Genomic DNA, 22,824 nt, shown 5'->3' with positions numbered 1-22,824 from the left:
GGTAATCCTGGTCTATAAGTTTGTGGATTAACTACTGTTGGGTAGGCGAACATATTCCCAGAATTTAGAGACAATCGAAAAACATGACTTTTTGAGTTGGTCTATTTTTGGTCTCTTTGAGATGCAGCATTTATCTAATTATTGAGGAATCATCTAGAATGCATTTATATGTTTTATTCACTTACTCATGCGTAGTCACTTGTTATAATTTTTTTTAGTTTGAAAACAGTTTGACAAACTGTATTTATTCGACAACAATAGATGATGAAATTCGGTTCAATTGTGATAACATTTTATTTAAATTAATGACTAAACTCTAGACAACTAAGCAACCACAATTCAACCTTCGTAAACTTCTTTCTAAACAGCATCTAATTTCTCTGTTACGGGTAAGCTTTACTACCTCTAAGAGACCACGAGTCTGCGATCAACAGGTCGAGACTAAAGTACGTCAAGGATACATTCTCGTAGAGGTGTTATTAAGTCGAATAAAAAAAGGATTAAAAAGTATGTACAAAAAAGTAACCATTCGCCGCGAGGGAACCGGTCAGCGATTAAAGATTAAAGTAAGACTCACAAGCATCGTCGGTGTAAACCTCGCAGATATCTTTCCACAGGCTGGCAAAAATTCTTATTTAGCCAATCCTTACTGGCTAAGTAACATTTGTTACTCGTGATTAGAGTTATCAAGCTGCACCCTCTAAACCTAACTTCGTCTCTAATGGCTTCACCCACTCCTCTTCGATTCATCTTCATGCATTTCCCTTTCTTGTTTTTATTTTCTCCTTTTAATATTGTTTCCCCGTATGATTATTGTCATTACTATTATTTCACGCACTAAGTCCCTCTCGCTTTACATCGAAGCAGAATAATTTAAGCATGCACGAGATACGATGTCTGGCATCGCATCGGCATCATCATCAGTGCCATCATTAATCTTTTATTTTATTCGGCATTTGCGTCAAGACTGCAAGGACTGACTCCCCCTGTTGACACCCACTGCTTTTAATTTTTTAGTTCTAGTTTTAACAAGTCAAGAGCGTTCTGTTGATATATGTTCATTGTTCAAGTATGATTTTATTTGGATTTCCTTTTTGTCATCTTCTAAGTTTAGAGAAGTTGAATAAACTTTTCAAGGTGCCAGTAAGGAAACTGTTTACTATTTCCTACATAAAAATTGTTCGTTCAGGATGGTGTCATTCTAGAAATGTCTACTTCCAAGTTTCAGCTTATTGAATTTCTTAAAGAAGCATTTGATATGTTTAGAAAGAAAAGTATCGATTCTTTCAAAATAATTCAAAATTTTCTCAGAATAAAACTGTAATGAGAAATCATTTTATATTTTTAACGTTCTCAATTAAAATGATCTAATAAAAACTAACTGAAAAAAGTCGAAAAAATCACGCGATTCGAACCCAGGATTTAAGAAAAATGAAGACGATTCTATTATTAAATATCATTATAAAATTATAAATGCTGACATAATACTGTGTTTATCTGATACGCCAGAGTTAAGAATGTTGAGTCCTATCATCAAAAGCACCCTGTATGGAGGTGCTTGATATTTCACGATTACATTTTATTAAAAGAACCAAATAAAAATGACTTTATCAGAAGAAACAATTTTCCCAATGTCAAACTGTTTTTGATGTAATTCCGTCAAATATCATGCAGAGATTTTCCTTATGTAAAAAGTCAGATAAAATATTTAATTGTTTTTTTCTAACATGAAGTTTTTACAGTTTTTAATCTATCACCTTTGAATTTCAATAATATTTAAGATGTAAATTAATTTTTTTATACATTTATAATTATGTTATGTTTATTTTTAAAAGTCAATTATAGCCTTAAACAGATTTTAATTCAATGAAATCTGGATTTTTATGAGAACCTTATATTTTTTCTGAAATTCAATTTCTATTTATAGAGTTAGACGCTCTTGATAGGGAATATTATAAAAATATTAGGACGAAAGAGAACTTTGTTTTTAGTGGAAGAAGTGTAAAAATTTTTTTTTTAATTTCTTCATGACACAAGTTCAGAATTTATTTTGAATTCAATATATTTAGAAGTTTATATTTATACATCTTCGCAGGACAAACAGTACTTGCAATTTTATTTTGACAAATTTAAGTGCCCCTTCTTTTCAAAACTTTCCTTTACATTTAGAAAAACTATTTCTTATTGATTTCTCTTGAATTAAGGTTCAAACCGAAACAGTATAATGTTTTAAGAAATATAATAACTGATTGAATTTATGTCTCTATAAAAAGGATGTAAAAATTTCGGTTTGCGAACCAATAAATTAAAAATAGTTTACATTAGGACCAAATTCACTTTTATCGCAATCATTTTAGTTACTTTTGATCTAATTTAATCAATTTACTGAAAGGAAAAACACTCTTTCCTAGATATATGTCAATACACTACACATTTTACACCATGGAGTCACTTTTTCACCTTATTATATACAAGGTTATTTAAACATGAATATCATTTAACTTCACAATACTTTTCTGTAATTTCATATTATTTATGAGCTTTTGAAACAAAAGTTCAGTGAGTACTGAAAAAATTGTAAGGCGTCTTGAATATTTCCCTCATCACGTCAAGTTCTCACTGACTGGAAATTGCTGGCTTGATCTCTATATGTGCAGAGATCAGACCTCATGAATTTAATGACACGCTTTGTAATGCCTATTAGCACTGTCCTACACGTAACTTTGCACACTATTAAAAAACGTCCCCAGCTTATTATGGAACATCCTTTATAGAAGACGACCGGATGTATAAAAGTCATTGATTCTTATGACAACTTATTCTTCACGCAAGAGTAGAATTTAAATTACTTCATGCTCTATGGCCACTGTTTGAAATATATCCCAATAATAAGTAATAATCGAGTACTGATAATGCAGTATATTATAAGAAAGTAGATAACAATAGACGAATCATCATTTTCTTTCACTTGAGAAGTTTTTATATTCTCCAATTTTTACACCACATTATTCTGGTCTCTACACACTCTTTAGAAACAACGAAACATTAGTTAAATTGTGGATAAAATGTTGCATTCCAACTTAAGTTAAAAATACACTTCCAAAAAGGGAACATTTTTGCAGAGTATCAAACTTCAGATTTAATATATCGCACAATTGATGCCATTAAAAAAGCAGAACGAATTGGAAAATGACGGAAAAGTGAGTATGAAGATATCTTATCTATCGATAACGCCCCACCGGTTTAATTTTTTTGTCCTTACATTGTACGATTATTAGATTGAACATTCGCAGAGAATTCAATAATCGATCAAGATTATTACCTTCCCTGAAATATGAGAGTTGATTCGAGTCAATTTATTTCAAGGATGGTAATGAGGAATAAAATTTTTTTACTCTCAGCAAAAGGAATTTCATTTTGCGAAACTAGCTAGGGGTTCTGGAGATATAAAGGCGTGAACGCTATGACTATTATCGTAAAAATAATAGGCTTTCTCTTTTCGACTGCTCAAAATGCAAAACACATACACTGCGCATCTAGTCATAAAAGAAATGCTATTTTCTTTTAAAAGGGATATACGTTACTCAAGGTTTAATTGAAAATGAGAAGAACAACTTTCTCTAGTGAGTATCTCTGAATACCTATTGAAAATTGTTTATAAGATGTTTTAAGTTAAAAAAATAAATAAAAAGCATGTGTTGTTAACATGACCGCCAGCGAGTGTATTTTTCCATTTATGGTCACATTTTTTTTATTTCTTATTTTTTATTTTGCTTTATCCACACTTTGTTAAGAATTTTCTTATACTTCAAACTTTATTTAAACTTTAAAATTAGAAATTTCAAATGAATAGTATGAGATCGAACAATTTTGAATTGATTCCTTCAATAGTCTATAATTTTGTTTCAAATACAATTTTGAATTGATTCCTTCAATAGTCTATAATTTTGTTTCAAATTTGAAACGTCCCAAATATAATAATTTGCGATTTAAATTAAAAAAATAGTAGAATTCCAAATTCAAAGCTTCAAGGAGAGACACGACCGAAATAATAGGATATGAAAATAATACCTGTTTACGGTTTTTTATTTTTTACTTCCATTTATATTATGAAAATCATGTTAAAATATCAAACTTAAATTCGGGATACATTAATATAATAAAAAATGCAGTATAATTTGCACTAAGTTTCAAGAAAAAATATAGATATATATATATATGTGTGTATTTTTAACATTTTTAATAACACCTTTAGGCTAAAACGTTCAAAATTCTGAAATTGAAAAATTTATAATTAAAAACTTGTAAAATATAACTATCTGCGTAAAATTGAACTAAAATCCAAGAAAAATATTTCCTTTTTCCTCCATTTGCAAACATTTTTCCTGGTCATTAAACTGATTAAATTTAACCTGTGAAGGCTGAAATTTATTTAGTTTAAAGTAATAAACAATAATAATAAACTGAAAATTCAAGCATTGAAACTGAAACAAATTAAATATTAAAATATTCAACATTCTGCGATTCAAAGTTCAATAACGTACAATTACAAATTAGTAGTCTCTCAATTTAAATAAGTTTAATTATTGTACGTGCCAGAAAATTATATAATTTAAAAAGATGTAAGATTCGTTTACAATTCAACACTTTTTACATTCAAATTGTGAAATTAAAACGTTTAAAAAAATGCAATACTTTCAGTTTTAAATGAAAAATTAAAATGCCCATACTAAATATAACAATTCGAATTGAAAATTTCGTACTGTCTTGCATCTATTGCGACTCAATTTGAAATATTTCAATTTTGAACTAATTATTTAACGTTTAATCCATTAAAGGATATTGCTTTCTATTCGAAATAATAACATTTTTAACAAATTTAGAAGTATTCAATCTTAAAGTCTTCCATACTTCATTATTGTCCAATTTTAAGTACTGTAGATCAACTTTATAATTTTTTGGTTAATTTGTGTATTTATTAATTTAAAACGTAAAACCGCTTCGAATTAAATATATCAAACAGAAGAGACTTCAAAATATAATTAATTTAAAACTGCCTCAATTCACATGATTTTAAGCGACTTTGAAATACTTGGACAGGTTTCTCTTCTAAACATTTCAAGAAATTCCAAGGGAAAAAAAGGAGTTTACTCTCATTTCCCGGTTTATCGGTTCAGTAGACATCGATAATCTGATAAGAACTTTCATAAATTTTTTGAGTTGTTTGAACTGAGGAAGCACCTCTCAGGCCAATATTTTCAATTCTATTCGATTACATTGATACGTTTTTGCACGATTAATAATTTTGAAACAATGATATCAAATATAAAAGGATTCAAGACAAAAGAACTTCCGAAATAGGTCAAAGCAGCTATGTTTTAATTTTGAAAGGCTGTGCGATTTTAAATGCACTTCCTTCTTGCACACTCAGATAACAATAACCGGCGGCGGCGCCTTTATAACTTGCACTACGTGGGCAGCTGACAATTCTTCTATCATTTCAACTTCAGATAACACGCTTTAACGTTGATCGTACAACTACCTTTTTCAGCAGCAGAAAGAGACAGAGTCCGTTATTCAGTAAACGTGAACTGAATATGTTTCCAAGGCGCTTATTACGCTGACACGATATTCTTCAGGCTTGCCATTGTTACGATGACTCTATTACTTCTTTACCGGTTTATGAGATTCTCTTTTGCACGGCGAAAAAAATTTCAATGACGACCAAAATATCTTTTGAACTTTTTTAAATGGGAAAAATAACAATCAGATTCCAAATGCTCATATTAGAAAAAGAATGAAGACACCCAAAAGGTTATTTATTAAATTAAATCCAATTTAAAAGAAGGGTTTACCTTTCAGTTGGTCCTGTAGAGTAACTAGACTCTTCTCCAGATTCCACGCTGTTAAAAGAGGTGCAATTCAGTTTTCTTTCTTCCCACTGCGAACGTACTTCGTCCTGAACTCTTCTTTTTAATTCCTCGACTCTTCGTCTTTCATCGGAAATAACTTGGCTGCCTGAAAACAGAAAACAAAGCTCTCTTTACTAACTGCATTCACTAAATATTCATCATAGCAAGGGCAAAAAAAGCCTAAGGACTAATTTTCAAAAGATTTTTAGATCTTCTTGAGTTGGTATGATTCACGAGGGAATAAATAAAGTTATTGAGAGCGTGATCAAATTTGGCAGAGTCTCAACTTTCACATAATCGAGTTCTGTCTTATTCAAGACAGATCAAATTTATGGAAAGGTTAAGTATTAGCCTTCGGATAATTCATATCTCATTTTATTTTATCTCATCTCAGTAAATTGAAAAAAAAGTTTTAAAAAAAAAGTTTAAAAAAAGGGAAGCTTACCTTGCTTTGCTAGATGAAGCTGTCTGTTCCTCTCAATTTCTTTTAAAGATTCTATCGTTTTTCTTCCCAAGCTGCCTTGGTGGTTGACAATAGGAGAATCAGTAGTGACTCTTGATATCCTGTCGAAGTCTTCTCTACTTGGAGATCGTTTTTCTTCATAATCAGGTACATTTCGAGCCAAACTTTCCAACTCGTCTTCGATAGCTCGTAATCGGTTTCGACCCTGATAACACAATTAGGTATTTCATTTAAACTTAAAATGCACTTTCAGTTTAGAGCTCGTTATTATAGAAACTAACTTTATAGTTCGCTTTATAGTTAAAAATGCTTCAGTACAATATATATTATACAATCAATTATACATCAAATATCGTAAAAAGGATATTCTCCTTTAGTTTTTAATACTTTTGGTTCATTTAAAATTTTGAATCAATAAATATTTCAACGCTTTCTAATTCGAATGTTTTAAAAGCTGGATTTTGAATTCTTAAATTGTTCAAATTAAGATCGCTTACAAAATATAATCGCATCCAATTTCGATACATTTTCATTAATATTGCTAACGCTTTCTATATTTATTTTTTCATTGTAATAATTGATGACTGAAAAATCCCAATAAAGAAAAAATTCGAAATTATTAAACTTCCGACGATTTAAAATTCTTGACAGTTTATAATATTACAAAATTTCAAAATTCCCGACAATCACGAATTTCCGAATCTAAATAATTAATTCTTTTAAATAATTAAATAATAACTGAAAAAATATAAATATAAACTTTGTATGTAGAAAAATAAAAACTTTTTAACTTTGAAATTGCTCGTAATTTAAAGATTATCTAATTTTAAAGGATTTTAATCAAAATTGTTTTATCACAAACTTTTCCAGTTCAAATTTTTTACGGTTTAACGCTTTGAGTGGAAAATTACTTAATTATTAAGCCTCGTTATTGAAGCTGTGAATTTCAATTGAATTTGGAGTTCAGTTATTATTTCTCAATATTGAATATAGCATTCTGAAACTGAATAATCAAAGAAGCTTTTACGAGAAAGTTTGACCATTTCCAAATCTGTACATACAATTAAAAATAATATTTTAAAAATAACAGTTTATTATAAATATTTTCTGGAATTGAAGATGTCAGTTGTTGTTTTCAATTTAAAATTATACTCATAAGGAAAATCATTGATTAAAATCCATTTACCGCAATAAAAGTTGTCTATCAAAAACTTGATTCAAATCAATTTTGAAGTGAACTAATTTTTTTTTTTACAAAAACTATCTCTAAAATTCGCATACCTCTTCTACTCTTCTCAAGTGTCCCAACTTCTGTCTTTCTAAATTCTTCGTATCCTTGCTTGCTGAGTTTTTGATTTCACACTTTTGCGATTCCAAATGTGTGAGTTGAACTTTTCTACTTTCTATCCTCGTTGAAAGTTCACTAAGGTACCTTGAAAGGAAAATAATTCATTATTATTAAACTTTATTTCTTACGAATTGGTTTATAATTTGAAGATTGGCACCGCATGACGAGGTAAGAGACAAAATTTCAATTTTTCAGGAGAGCAAAAAACATTCTGTACGATCGAATTCACAATTAGAAAGAAAAAAAGAACAACTTTCCGAGTTGATGTTTTACTGAATCGATAGCAAAAAAGTTTGGTCGTTAAGAACCTTCCAGTTATGAGAAAATATAGTCCAAAATTATATAGTTCAAAAATTAAGTATTGAATTTTCAAAAAACTCTTAAGCCACTCCTGCGATATTGATTTGTTAAAAAATCTAATTTTCAAATTTGTTCAAAATTAAAAAATTGTTACCTAGATTCGGGCATGTTGATGCCTAAGCCAGAGAAGAAAACTTTAATCGAGAAAATTCATTTATTTTCGAGTAAATCAAGTTCAAATGAAACTGTTTCGCAGTGTGATAAACGCTTTTTTGTTTTCAGGTAATGGAAAATAATAAAATTTTCAACTTTCCTCATTGGTACATGAAGTTATTTCAATAAATGTTATTATTTAATTGAATAATACATATTTTCATCACAAAAAGTCTTTATTTTTAATGAATATGAAAATTATACAGTAAAAATACTATAAGAAAGCGATTTCGCATAAACATTTTTAACACCATTTATATTAGATTTTTTTAAAGATTTTGTATGCAACAAAAAAAGTTTTCGGCAAAATTTCCCTTGTCTTGTTATGCACTACCACCCTTCGCTTGTTCTCAACTTGTTTACATTTTCTAAGTAATTAAACGTTGACCTTAAATGAGAATGTGTTTTTCTTAGTCTTAAATATGTACATTTTTATAGAGTTTCTTACCTTTGTAATTCTTCTCTCGTAGCCAACTTGCTAGCCTCTTCCTCTAGGTGATGAAACTCTAAATCTTCAAAAGCCTTTCTTTCATTTTCAAAAACATCTAGCTGTGCATTTAATTCTTTCGTAAGCTCGTCTCGAGTTTCTTCATTTTCGCAGTTCGCAAGTTCATCTTCTAAATCATTACAAAGCTGCTGAGCTTTCTGAACTCGTTGTCTCGCTTCTTCTTGCAAATTGGCTTGAGAAGAACCATCCTGTGACATTTCTCTCTCCAATTCGTTTATTCGCATCTGAATTCTTATCTTTTCGCCCTCGTCCTGTGTGAGTTTTAACGATTCCGATTCGTATTCCGCAGACAAAAGAGCTTTCTCGAGCTCGAGCTGGAAAATAAGAAAAAAATGTTAATACATTATTTTATAATTAGAAAGTTAAGAAAATTATTACTTCTAGAAACTCGTAGAAATTATAATCTTCCGAAAGTTATTGAAAGTATAAACTCTGAAAAGTTAGAAAAGACGTTCTCAGAATCCAAAAATATTTGAACCTTATTAAAACATTTTTACTAAATATCTTCATCGTATTAAAGCAGTTATAAATTTCTCGAAAGCACATAAGTTACTTTTTAAGAAAAACCGTAATGTTTTCCTTTCTTTCCCACTTGATTTAATTAACACTTTGTTTGACGAGGAATGCAAACTTTAGAACTTTTACTTTAACGAACATTTTTTGAATTCCAAGTTGAAAGTTGAGGAGTTAACGAGATGAGGAAGTGAGCTGAATGTGAAGAAATGCTAGTTCGTTTGACTGCCTGTGAAGCAGAGGCACGTACTTAGCGTAAATGTAAAAAGTAAAATAAATATTAGTCCACCAACCCGAGTATGCCACTGATAAGAATAATGACGCGCCAAGTGCAATAATTTCTGGATAACTCTAGATTGATAATTTAATGTGATTTTTAACCCTATTACATTACTTTTCGTAGTTTGTTAATCAAAATAAAAGAAATAAAATCAGAAGACGAATTTCCCTGATGTTTGAGTGGAAATATTTGTACAAAATATAGTTTTTTTAAGACGAAATAAGACATTTTCTGACAAGCTTAAATTTTATTTATAAAAACTTATTGTTTATTCATGTTATGATAGTGAAAAAAATAAACGTAGAAATGTTAAAAATAAGAAATAAAAAATTTAGTGAAATTGGTTGCGAATTTTGTTAAATAATATCTTCATTCTACCATGTATTTTCATTCTTACGGGGTCAAGATTATTTCCCAGACATTATTTTCATTAACAATTCAGTAAATACAGTATTGAGCAAAATCTAAAATGTTTTTAATTATTACGGGATTAATATTTTTTTCTATTTATTTTGATTATATTTTTAACAAAGTTGACTATTTTTAGAACTTTTTTCAAAATTTAGAATTATTTTCCAAGTCTTGAGAGAGAAAAAAACTGTTATAGTTTAATTTCTGACTCTAATAAATTCTCAAGCTCAAATGTAATATTTTATATTATATTTGCATATTTGCAATATTTTTGTTTTTCAAGAGTTATTTTTCTCAAAAATCTTTAAAAATTTCAAAATTTTTGAATAACAAAATGTTTATGACCTGCACTTTTAATTTTCAGGAAACTCAAACTATTTAACAATTTTTTTAAAGTCGCAACGGAACCATCAAATTGGAATGTACAAACTTTTTCCCCATTCATTTTGAAATTCTCGTTTTCAAAAATCAATAATTTAAATTGAAAGAATTTATAACTATTTAATATTACATAACTCAATTTCAAGTCAATGACCGTCAAAATGTTTAAAGTGAAAACCATCAAAAACATAAAACGTTTCAGTAGGTAACAATTCAAAACTGCAAAACCAAATTTAAAAAAAAATAACAATATAAAACTAACGTTAAAAATTGAATAACTTTAGAATCTGAAATTCACAGGTTTCAAAATTTTTAAAATAAAATTTCCCCCTTAATAATTAGATAATTTTAGATTTAGGACAATTAATGACATTGAAAATTGCAACTTAGCGAAGGGAAACATTTAAAGTTTGTAAAACTTTTAATCAAATACTTTAAAATTTCCAGTATTCAAATCTGAACATTTATAAATCGGAGACACGCAAAATTAAATGTCAGAATAAAGCAGTTCAAAATTGCGACTTAATTTAGAAAATAAGAATTCAAAACCGTACTTTCTTTTTTAATAATTATGTGTCAGACTAAATAATTAAACATTCAAATTGATTCAAATAATTAAAATTGAAAACATTTTCGAGGCTTTGAACATGCAACGATTAGAGAATTAGTACATTCAAAACTGTTTTAAAAATTGAAAACCTTCTGAGTGGAATATTTCAAACTGAAAGGATACGAAATTAGATGTTTCAAAATTTCATAATTTTTATGTAGAAAGCACAATGATTTGGAAAATTCCGAATAGGCTCTCATCTAAATTTTCCAATTTTCTTAGATAAGTTCAGATTATCTCTTATCAAGTAAAAAGTCTTTGTCCGGACATAATATAATATATATCTGGAGACTCAGCCATATTGCAGAAGTTCACCTCTCGATTGATTTCCTCTTCTTGATTCTCAATGTCAGCAACGCTTCTTTTGAAAACTTCCATATTCCCCATAATATGTCGCTTCTCATTTTGCAGAAAATCCATATACTTTCTCCTGTCCTCTTTCTCGAGAGCCTTCTTTTCCTTGTCAGCTTTTACTTCGTTCGATTTCGTGTTATCCTTTTCCGAGTTGATCCTCTTGGGCATAGTATGCACAGTATCACTACTACACTTTGGCAACATTTTTAGTTGTTCAATCGCATCTAGGAGATCGTCGTCTGAAACCAACAACTTGTTCTCGATAACATCACAAGAACTAGTCTTTGAGGTTTTCCTTCTGGGCAGGGTGTATGAAGACACCTGACTATTGTTGCGAGGCATTGCGACGTTCTCGTAGACACTAGTGTTGCCATTTAGTGGCATGAAGTTCTCGTAATTTTCAGATGCTGCTTTCTCTCCATTAAACTTCGTTCCATTCAGATGTGTTTTACCTGTACAAAAAAAAACAGTTACATGAAATACTGGAAGTTTTAATGAATACAAAATTCACTTTTGCATTTTGCATTTTAAGCAATTAAAAAAATTGGTGTATTCAGTTTTGTGTTTAAAACTGGATTCTCTCAAATGATGATATATGCTCTCTAATTATGTGAATAAAAATCAGTTTTAGATCTAGATTTTTTTTCTATGAAATTCTTCAAAAATATAACTTCGTTGATCGAAGGAGCACCTTTAAACATTTCAAGTATCCAAGCGGACACAATTTAGATGCATCAAAATTTAAATGCTTTATTTAATCATAAAGATTTGCTTCAAAACTTTTTCTTTCTAAATTTCTTTTGATTTTCTCCAAATTAATATTCTCTTTTATTTTAATAATGCCTAAAAATAGTAAACAAATTTCATTTGTAAGATACATTTCCAATACAATGACCAACAAGTTTTTTTGCTTTAAAGTTGGGTGATTTTTAAGTTAGGATTTATTGGAGATTAATTCATTTTTAAATTCAGATATTGATTTCTGTTTAAAATTATTTTCGTTAATAATAACGTTCAAATTCCCATATCAGGAGTTTAAAATTTCCATGTGTATTTACATAACAGATTGCTTAAAATGATTTTGAATTAGTTTAAATTATATTTGATTTTTAAGATTCTCTAATTTGGATCCATGGACCTTCTTGTTTGAAAAATGTGAATGTAGACGAAAAACACGAAAATAATCCACTTTCAGACCTCGGACTCAGTTGAGATATTCACAATAGTGTTAATAGTGGCATACATTTTGAAAAATAGAAGCCGATAATAATTTTTTTGTTAATTTAGTGCACAATGTAAGTATAAATTCCATATAAAAAAGCAAAATCCTTTCGAGTCTTGTAAAACACCATAAAAGCTTTTAAAACCATTATTGACGTCCAAACAAGAAAAGTAGTAACTACATTGTAAATGAGTCTTCGGTCAACCTAACCGAAATTGGGATGTCAGGGGCTCATCCAAAATGTAATTACGACTGTTCTTGTTTGGACGGCAGATCTTCTGAAAATTCGTCTTTTTAAATCTCTTGAAATCTTTCAAATCACTTAAAATCTGCACAAATTGTTTTAAAATCTTATTTTATTTGAAATCCTATGATTCCCTTCAATATGGCGAAATCCCTTGAAATCTCTAAATTATTTGAAATCTTTAGAAATCCACAAAAATTTAATTTCATTTATTCCTTGCAATCATGTAAATATCATTGATATCCTGATTAATTTTTTTAAATACTTAAAAATTTTCTTCCTTTTGTAACTAAATAATTTTTTGTTTGCACATTATCAATTTCATAGTTTTCACTTTGGAATGTGATGAAATCAAATTCCGGATTTTCAAATGCTTTCAATTTGATATAATGAATTTTTGTCTGATAATAAATTTAGAATAGATCGAAACCATTAAGGATGTATACATTTATTTACTTTTTTATAATCTAATTTGGAATGAAAGTAGCTATTGTCATAAACAAACGTGACCTTCTTTTCCAAAATCCTACGAAATTCTTGAAAATTCCTAAGTCTTCGAATATTGATAAACTTCTCGAAATTGTTATAATATACCTTAATTTCCTCAACATAATTTGTAATCGAGTAAAATCCCGTAAAACATCTTAAAACCTATAATATATTTTACAACTTCTTTAAAAAATCATAAAATTTTTAATAAAATTTGAAATGCCACAAAAGATTATAAAAGTCATTAAAATCCCTTGAAATCTATATGACTTCCTTATAATTTCATGGAATATTTATATTTCTTTTAAAATCCTACTAACTTCTTTTAAATCTCATAAAATTCCTCGTAATATTAAAATACATTATATTCTTTTAAATCGTTGGAAATTTGTAAAGATGTTCAAATCTTTTGCAATTCCCTACATCTTCAAATCTTAAAATCCTTTGAAATTACTTAAAGACATACAAAAAAATTCCGTACGTCCCCATGAAATCCCATGAAATCTTTCATACCCATTTAAAAATCCTTAAAAATGTTTAAAATCTTGAAATTCCATTGTAATTCATTTAAATTTAAAAAATCCTTATAGGCCTCAGAAATCCTATAAAATTGCATAGGTCTGATTAAATCCCTAGAAGCTTTAAACCCCTATAAAATCCTTTTAAATTCCTCAAATCAGTTAAAATACTTAAAAATGGCTTGGAATTTGTTGAAATCTTTTAAACGTCGTGAAAATTTTCGAAATGCCTTAAAATGTTTTCAAGCTTTTATAATCACTTGACATATTTTTAAATTTTCGATTTTTGAGATATTGGGTGTTATTTCAGCCAATCTATCAAAGACGTTTGAAAATATGTTTGAAGGAAAGTGAAGAAATATTGTCATCGGCAGATAATTATTAAGTGGAAATAGCGAATGAACTATTATCGAGGCATCTGAAAAAATATTTCCTGGAAGTAATCTTTCTTTTCTAATCCTAGAATTGAAGTTCGAAGTTCTGCAACGAGAAACTCAATTTTTGAAAATAAACCTAAGTCCTGAAGCTCAGTCTTACCGAAGATCGACGGAGACTCGCTTTTGGCCCTATCATATACACTCGGGTGCAGTGATTCTTTCTCAGTAAGAACTGACGATTCCATTACGTTAATAGCACCGTTTTCGACTCTCACGTTCTCGTAATTGGGACTGTGAGCATGAGACGTCGAATTAGAAAAGTCCGAATCCGCCATGCCAGAAGCATTTAGCCATTTCGAAGATTGGTTGTTCGGGGTAGTTGGTAGAGGATCCCTGCCATTCGATTTTTGCTCATTGTCCTCGTGTACGAAATTTGATGTAGTTCGACTGTTGTTTGGCGTATCTCCGTTCTGAAGAGTCACCTTCGAATTCACACTCGCGTTGTCGTAGACAGCTGATTTGTTTTCCTTCGATGAATCGAATGCAAAGTGTGGTTGAATCTTGGAAGGACTCTTCGGACTTCCAAAAGGAGAATTGTGACCTGATCTCTTGTCTCTCGTTAGCGATCCATTTGTCATTATTCTGAAAAATAATTAGATAAAGTAAATAAATTATCTATTTTTCGATGAACCTGTTAAATATTAACTAAAAATTTGAAATTCGCTTTAGGATTAATTGCATAATCAAATGTGTTGTACTCGCATATTCAAACTTCAATAACTGCGTACTTTCGAGAGATCGTAAATCCTAATGTTAAAATCATACAATAATGAAAGTAATTATTTTCAGTTTAAAACTAATTTTGTCTGATGACGAGATGAGAAATAGATGAATTTTCTCCCTTTTTCATACAAATTCCCTGGGGTTATACATTTTTATTCTTTAAACATTTAACCAGAAATTGCTTCTGATTACAGAATTAAGAAGAATGGAAAATTCTGTTTTCTTCGTGGTATTTAGGATATTGAAATTTCTAATATGAGAGGATCAAACAGGATGTCTGGCAAACCAATTTTGAGTTACAAATCATTTCAAAATAACTATATTTTCCCGTTTATAATTATTGAGATAATATTTTATCGTTGATGTTTGTCATAAAAAATTATGAACTTTTCGCCGTTAAAATTAATAATTTTTTAAATCCCTAAGAACTTAAGGTCTTTCATATAAAAATAAATTTCATGAGACAAATTGTTTTAAATAAACTTGAAAGTATACCAAATTTAAGTATAAAAAGAAATGTTATAAGCCTATTTAATTAATTTGTTTCATTTGAAAACAAAAAACTCTAATCATGTTTCTGTCTTAAATTTGTTTGCAATGTTTCAAAAAAGCATTTTTACATTCTAGATTCGTTGATTGCAGTGTTTTATAAAAATATGCATTACATTTGTAACAACTTTTTGTACAAAAATGGTTACTTTAGTTTTGAAAATACATTAGTAGTTTCTAAATTAGAATGAATAAATAAGGTCAATTTTTACCTTTTTAGTAATTTTCCAAAAGGAATTAAATTATCATAAATTGAAAAAAAAATTAAATCTCACAAAACACTAGTTTTGCAATGCTTTCATATTTTAACGGGAATATAGGCTTCAAACTAGATTTACGGGAATTTAGAAAATCCATAGATTAAGGAAAATCAGCCATACCATTATTAGACAAATTTTTTCAAAAATGTCTAAAGAATTTTTTTTATTCTATATGATGGTTCTGAGGGAATGTAATTATATGTTTAGAAAACATTTAAAAAGAAACAAAGTTTATAAAATTATATACTGTTGTATTTAAACATTTTATAAAGGTTTTAAAAACATTTAAAGTATTTAATCAATCATAAAGATTCCAATACTAATCGATTAAGAAGTTGTTTAAAAAAACGACTTCAACAAAATTGCAATTTTAATTTACTTTTTAGTATAAACAGGAAAAGATATTTCAAGCAAAATGTGTATATTTTGTGATATTTAAATTTTTGCAACTAAAAAATGTTTTAAAGCGGTCTGTGAACTCATTGTAATTTTTTATTTTATACATTGAATGCCTAATTTTTAATTGCCTCCCACTTACTACTAATAAATGGTTACATTTTTTATTTACTTTTTCCCTAAATAACTAACTGATTAAATTATTTTACTTGTGATAATAACATTTTGCAACCCTTGATTCCATTAAAGAAACGCAGTTACATAATCCAATCACAAGATAAATTAAATGACTGACATTATTATTGTTAAGAAAATTAAAACGTCAGTCTAATGAGTTATGATGATTAAAGACTTACATAAAAAACAAATCTCTCGTCTAAAAATTATAAATACAAAAGACAAAAGCAGCGAGAGTAAATCTAAAACATTTCATGATTAAAATTTGATTTAAACTTCATCTTAAACATAATTCTCCTCCAATTTACTCAGCTTATCAACAAACTCTACTACCTATATGATTCAACTCTGTTCTCACTCAACAAGAAATTCTTCAGCACAAAACATTCCGACAAATCATTTTATTTTACTTTGCATAGGGTGTAGCGTTAAGCGTATATTTCAGAGAATTACTATTTTGTCCCGATAAACCATTTTTTGAGGATATCTGACAAAGAAATTTATCCTTTTAATAATTTTTTTTGTTAAGTAAACACTGCTCTAGAATAATTGAAAAAGTGTCAATAAAGGGACAAACATTTTTTTTAATATATTTCAAAATGAGTGAGCATTTCTAATTTTACTTATTAGCGTGGACTCAATGAAAAAAATTTAAATCAGCATTTTCAACTGTTAAGAAGCCTAATTCGTTAGTTTTTTTATTGCTATTCAAAATTTCTCAAAACTTTTTTTATAATTTTAAATTCAAAATTTTCTTTGAATCCCTAGTGAGAAAAAAATATGTAATAAAAGTTTCAAAAAAACTTGCGAACAATTTTATAGGATACTGCAACTAAAATACAAGAAAGTATAAGAAATTACTATTTTTGTATCAAAATATTTCTTTTCTTTTCCTTCCTGTAATTCTTTCCTGTAATTTATTCTATTTATTTGTATTATCCTGTGAAAATAGTTGTACTTTTTCGTACTTATAAAAAAATGTTCCACTAGGGATTGAAAAAAAAATGATTTTTTTTTTTAAATTAATTTTTGTAACATTTTGGAAAAAGTACTCAATTAGCGGTTTTAAGTACCGAAATTGGTAATTTATATTTTACACGCAGCCCACTATTTTTAAAATCACTGATTTTTAAAAGTAAACCATTTTTTTTTCATTTTTTCTCGATATGATGAGCAGTGTCCAATTGTATAGGCCGATTATTTCGGGCTATGTCATGAGCCTTGTAATGAACGTCGTATGAGATTTTGAGAAATGTGTGGCCTTACTCAAACTTTTAACAGTTACGTAAAGTTTTGAGAACTAATTTTTGTCATGTACTGTTGAACTCCAAGTGTCGTACGTCCAAACAAATAACATAATAATAGACGAAAGTTCTCGCGAGTATAAATAAATCTTGACATAAGATGGTTAATCCCAAGAACGTGACATGATAATCACCTGTTAGGTTGCCTGGGTTTGTCGATAGTGCTCTGTCTTTCATACTCTGCACACATGGCCAGAATCTCTTCTAGCCTGAGTTTTTCTTGCTTCTCAATCTCCTGTTCTTTCAGTCTCTCTTCTTGGGCTTGCTGCCGTCTATTCTCAGCCACTCTTCTCTTATTCTCCGCGTCCACCTGTCTCTCCCTAAACTCTTCCAAGGAACATCCGCTTCCGGTACTTGGCGTGGGACTCTTAACACGTCCAAAGCTTTTCTTGCTCTCATACCTCGGATTTCGATTAAAAGCTGGACTCATCGGTTGCACCTTCTTTATATTCGAATTAGAACCAAATTCCTGTGAATTTCTACAACTACTGCCATTCAGAGTAATCTCTGATCCTCGATGATAGAGGTTTGGATTGGAATCAAATTTTTCAACCTGGAGGTATTCAGTTGTTGTCGTTTTGGCGACTATCAGACTCTGACTCATATCAAAGTCGCTACTTAGCCTGTCGAAATCATTACTTCCTTGGCAAATCATACTCCTCGACATTAAATCCTGATTTTCATTATTGTTGTAATTTAGATTCGACTTGTAAGCATTTAAGTAAGTTTCAGCTGCCGAAATGATTTGGATGTGATTCTGATTTGTGGAGCTATTTTGGTAAAGTTGATTGGGCGTGTTTGAGCGACTGGGTGTCTTGCTAATTTCTGACTTTTGTCTGGAATCTTCGAGACGGTGAGGTGTTCCGGGACTATGGAAGGAGGGTGTGTTTGATCGACTTCTGTCGAGATTTGTGAGATTCTGTAAGGGACTTGAAGTGCTGAGTTTGGAGAGGGATGCTATGCTTGGTGATCTGGAGTGGCCGAGAATCTGGTCAGCTGGAACATTTGTTGTGAGACCTCCAGCTGGGAAGACCTTTGGGGAGACGCAGTTTCTGTTTTGTCTGGCCAGCATTTCGAATTTGGTAATTTTACTCAGAAAACCGACTTCGTCGTCTGAGCAGGAATTTCGGGGTGATTTCCTTGGAGGAACTGGTGGTTTTCGCTCCAGGTGGCTATCCAGAACATCCGAGAATGAGAAAGATATTGGCGCCATTGATATTCTGGAGTTGGGTAAGACGGCTCTTAGCTGCTTTGCTTCGGCTGGGTGATTGAACCTCATGTAGTTTGACCTTCCTATTGTTACCATGCAACCTGAAATTTAATTATTTTATTAGAAATGACACATTTTAAATCACAAAAAAATTATAAATAAATTAAAAAATTATATTGGAGATTTTCAAAAAGACAGTCTTAGATTTGATTAAACACGTATATTTTTTACATTCTTTTGGATACCTGGATAATTTATACAGGACTCGGATCGTGCTACTTTTTCGACTTTTTTTTTCATTTTTAGCAAAAATGCGACTAATTCACTTTTTACCGTTTTTACCATTTTTTTTTTTGCTTAAATGGAAACTGAATTAGCAGAACCCAATAAGAAAATCGAACTATTTTTGGTTAAAAGTTTATTATTTTGTAAATTTATTTATTTTGTTGAAAAAAAATTCTTTTTGGTATAAATATATATTCAAATTCAACTGTTTGGTTAAAGCTTCATCTTTCTTCGTTGAAAATGATAGTTTTTATTGATAAACTATTTGGTTAAAGATTAAACTTTTTTGTCTCAAAATTCATCTTTATTGATTGAAAAATATTCTTTTCAAGTCTAAAAGATAACTGTTTTCTAAATCATTCGTCTTTTTAACTTGAAAACTCAACTTTTTTGTTAAAATTCAATATATTTCGACTTTAAATTTAAGGAATTTTAAACTTTTCATATTGAATTTAATACTGTATCTATAATAATTTTAATTAAAAGAATTTATCCCTCTATTATTCCACTATTTTCGCGAAAACCTACCTTATTTCCCCAGTTTCGAGGACATTTTGCGCTGTGAAGTCTGAATTATTCAAAAATGAATAATTTCATATTCAAATTATACAGTCTCCAATTTAAAGCCTTAATTGCTGAGTAATTTCAAGTTTGAAATGTGTAAAATAAATTATCCTGAAGTTAAAAATTAACGACCAAAGCTATCAATTTTATAATACGAGTTTGACCGCAAAATTTATGGGTATAACAAAACAATAAATAGATCAAAAGTACTGTTCCTTATGTTTTTGGGTGAGCTAAATTCGAATCCGTCGTCAAAATTTAAATATTTTGACTCTAAAATTAAATATGGCGGTTTTTGTATAAAAAATAGTGAAAAATGTTTTATTTTTTATTGTTATAATTATTTTTCAGGCATAAGGCGCTTCCATATCTTAAAATTTCTTCAACCATCGGTGCACAAAATTCTTAAACTTTAACATAAAAATTTTATATACATGTTTTTTCTTCCAAAATGGCGGAGAAAATGCAAAAATGTTCCAAAAACTGGTTTTTTCCATCATCTTTGTTTTTCTCAAAAACTTGAAAGTTTGATGAAAGTGCCATGAAATAAAAATGTCTTGAAATTAACCATAGAACACTGAATGTTTTTAGATGTTTTAGAAAAAAATTTTGATTTAAAAAAAAATCAAAAATTTGAAATTAGCAAAAAAAATGTTCTAAAAAATCTTTAAAATTTTCATAGCGTTCTATGGTTAATTTCAAGACATTTTTATTCAATAGAACTTTTTTTTAAATTTTCAAGTTTTTGAGAAAATCAACGATGATGGAAAAAAACAGTTTTTGGGACATTTTGCATTTTTTCCGCCATTTTGGAAGAAAAAACATATATATACAAATTTTCTGTTAAAGTTTAAGAATTTTGCGCACCGATGGTTAAAGAAATTTTAAGATATTAACGCGTTTTATGCCTGAAAAAAAATGATAAAAATAAAAAAATCAAACATTTTTCACTATTTTGGTATGCGAAAACCGCCATATTTAATTTTGAAATCAAAATATTCGAATTTTGACGACGGATTCGAATTTAGTTCACCCAAAAACATAAGGAACAGTACTTTTGATCTATTTATTGTTTTGTTATACCCATAAATTTTGCGGTCAAACTCATGTTATAAAATTGATAGCTTTGATCGTTAATGGGTTAATGATTATTGTTAAAGAACTGTTTTTAATCAGAATTATTTACTGTCTATTCCTGAAAAATAAAGTTATTATTTTATTCATTCAAGGACTGATGTTTTAAAATCGATATCAAAGGAAATTTACACATTAATTCAATAATGCAATAAATATGTCAAATTTAGATTTACCAAATTCAAAAACTTTGATTGATATTAACTTTGAGGGTGCAGACTAGTTATTTGAAGCATTCCAGTTATGTTTAATCATTATTTAAAAACTTCGTGTAAAACATTAACGGCTTAATAATGTTAATAAAATTATTATTAAAAAATAACCAATTATTATTTACAAAAATTCTATGTCAGAAATTATTTTAATCAATTTGTAAACATATACATATTTTTAAATTCAAAATTACAAATATGTTTCATTATTGAAAATAAATCTTATGTTAAAACATCAAGTCTTTTTAAAAGACCATTTTATTGTAATAAAAGTTCCTAAACGAGAAAGCCGTTCTGAATGAAAAACATTATTAAACAGAACCTACGTTTTTGTTTGCAATAATTTATGACGTCCTAATTAAAAACAGTCGTTTAAACTTTTAAAAGTATTTCATTTCAAAACGTTTAAACATTATTAATGGTGCACTCTGATTTAAAATTCTGGTTTGAAAGTAATTTTTCGATTTGATAAGTTCCAATTTTGGATCTTTTTTTTTAAGATCATAGTTACCAGGTAAACTAAGCAGTTATAAATTTTATGATTTTTCCAATCGGAAATAGTTTCAGTTTCATGATTTCAACTTCAAAACTTTGAATTGGTTTTAATTGTGTTGTATCTTTTTTTAAATTCTATATAAAAATGAAAAAAACCAGGAATATATAATCAAATAGGATTCACTAAAAACACAACTAATTAAAAGAGGGGAAAGAAAAATTAGGCGACTTAGGCGAACTCCTTATCACCTTCCTTCTTTTTTTCTCTTCTTTTTTATTTTCGTAATGATAATTGGAAACCAGTCTTTATGAAATTACAAAATTATTTTATAAAGAGGACAATACATGACCCACGTAATAATTTCTGTAAAAAATGGATATTTTCGAAAGCGTGAGGTATAAAAGATATAAAAGCATAAATATATTGATTTTACCTTGAGTAAGTCGAGCAGGAGAATTGACTGGAATTCCATCGATGGATGTGTTCCCATTTATAGGATGCAGTGTGACAACGCCGTTATTGTTTTCGATCATACAGTGAATGGGTTCGACACCGGTACCGGCGACCGGTATATCAGCATCTCGATTGCATCCCAGAATTATTCTACCTGTAAATAAAAAATAAAATTTCAGCCTAGCTGTTGAAATTCAATAAAAAGTTCAAATAAAAAGTCTTTGTTTTATTCCCTTTGCAATGGAAGAGAAAAAAAACGATTTCCCTAACATTTCCATTTAATCATAAAATAAGCTTTGCGTTATAACAATTTTATAGAATATATTTTTTTTTGAAATGTAACCCTGATAATGTTAACTCCTAAAGATAAAAAATAGCATAATTCACTTTACTCTCAATAACATATACTCGCCCGAGGTATAACATGATACTAGCAGCTCACCCTGAACACCAAATTTAATGCACGTACAAAGCAAATTACTAACAATGTATAAATATTACTAATTTTTACACTCAATAATTGGCTCAAATGATATAAAATGTAATGCGAGCAGCATTCATTCATTAGAATATTCATGCATTCTTTTCAAATCACAAAATAATTATTTATTATAATTTTACCAAAGTCAAGTTTCAATACAAATATAGGCCTGTGGTGCAGTGTTTAAAAGTAGACTCCTTTCAAATAAAACTAAAATGATAAATTCAGCAGAATGTCGATAAGAAATAAATTCACTCTGCAGGACGTTTATAATGAGAAGCAATAATTGTGGGTCCGGATGCAATAAGGGCACATAAAATTTTTTCGTGCGAAAACGAAGTCCCCTGGAGGCTTTAGAAAAAATTTTCGAATTTTAA

At 29.0% G+C, this 22,824-nt stretch overlaps 1 protein-coding gene across 2 annotated transcripts in view; it reads right to left on the bottom strand.

The window, feature by feature from the left end:
* Positions 1–22,824, bottom strand: part of LOC117168730 — a 134,729-nt gene that overhangs the window by 22,447 nt on the left and 89,458 nt on the right. For both annotated transcript variants that reach the window (XM_033354458.1, XM_033354459.1), the window contains 8 exons: positions 21,947–22,120; positions 17,747–18,923; positions 14,304–14,785; positions 11,255–11,745; positions 8,685–9,058; positions 7,657–7,807; positions 6,358–6,580; positions 5,856–6,018 (listed from right to left, as the gene is read on the bottom strand). In XM_033354458.1, coding sequence (XP_033210349.1) covers positions 5,856–6,018; positions 6,358–6,580; positions 7,657–7,807; positions 8,685–9,058; positions 11,255–11,745; positions 14,304–14,785; positions 17,747–18,923; positions 21,947–22,120 — 3,235 coding nt within the window. The remainder of the gene's footprint in view (positions 1–5,855; positions 6,019–6,357; positions 6,581–7,656; positions 7,808–8,684; positions 9,059–11,254; positions 11,746–14,303; positions 14,786–17,746; positions 18,924–21,946; positions 22,121–22,824) is intronic.

The sequence above is a fragment of the Belonocnema kinseyi genome, chromosome 3 (assembly GCF_010883055.1).
Source record: "Belonocnema kinseyi isolate 2016_QV_RU_SX_M_011 chromosome 3, B_treatae_v1, whole genome shotgun sequence".
Taxonomy (NCBI): Eukaryota; Metazoa; Arthropoda; class Insecta; order Hymenoptera; family Cynipidae; genus Belonocnema; species Belonocnema kinseyi.
The sequence above is the reverse complement of the archived record's forward strand: the minus strand, read 5'-3'. Positions and strand labels throughout refer to the sequence as shown.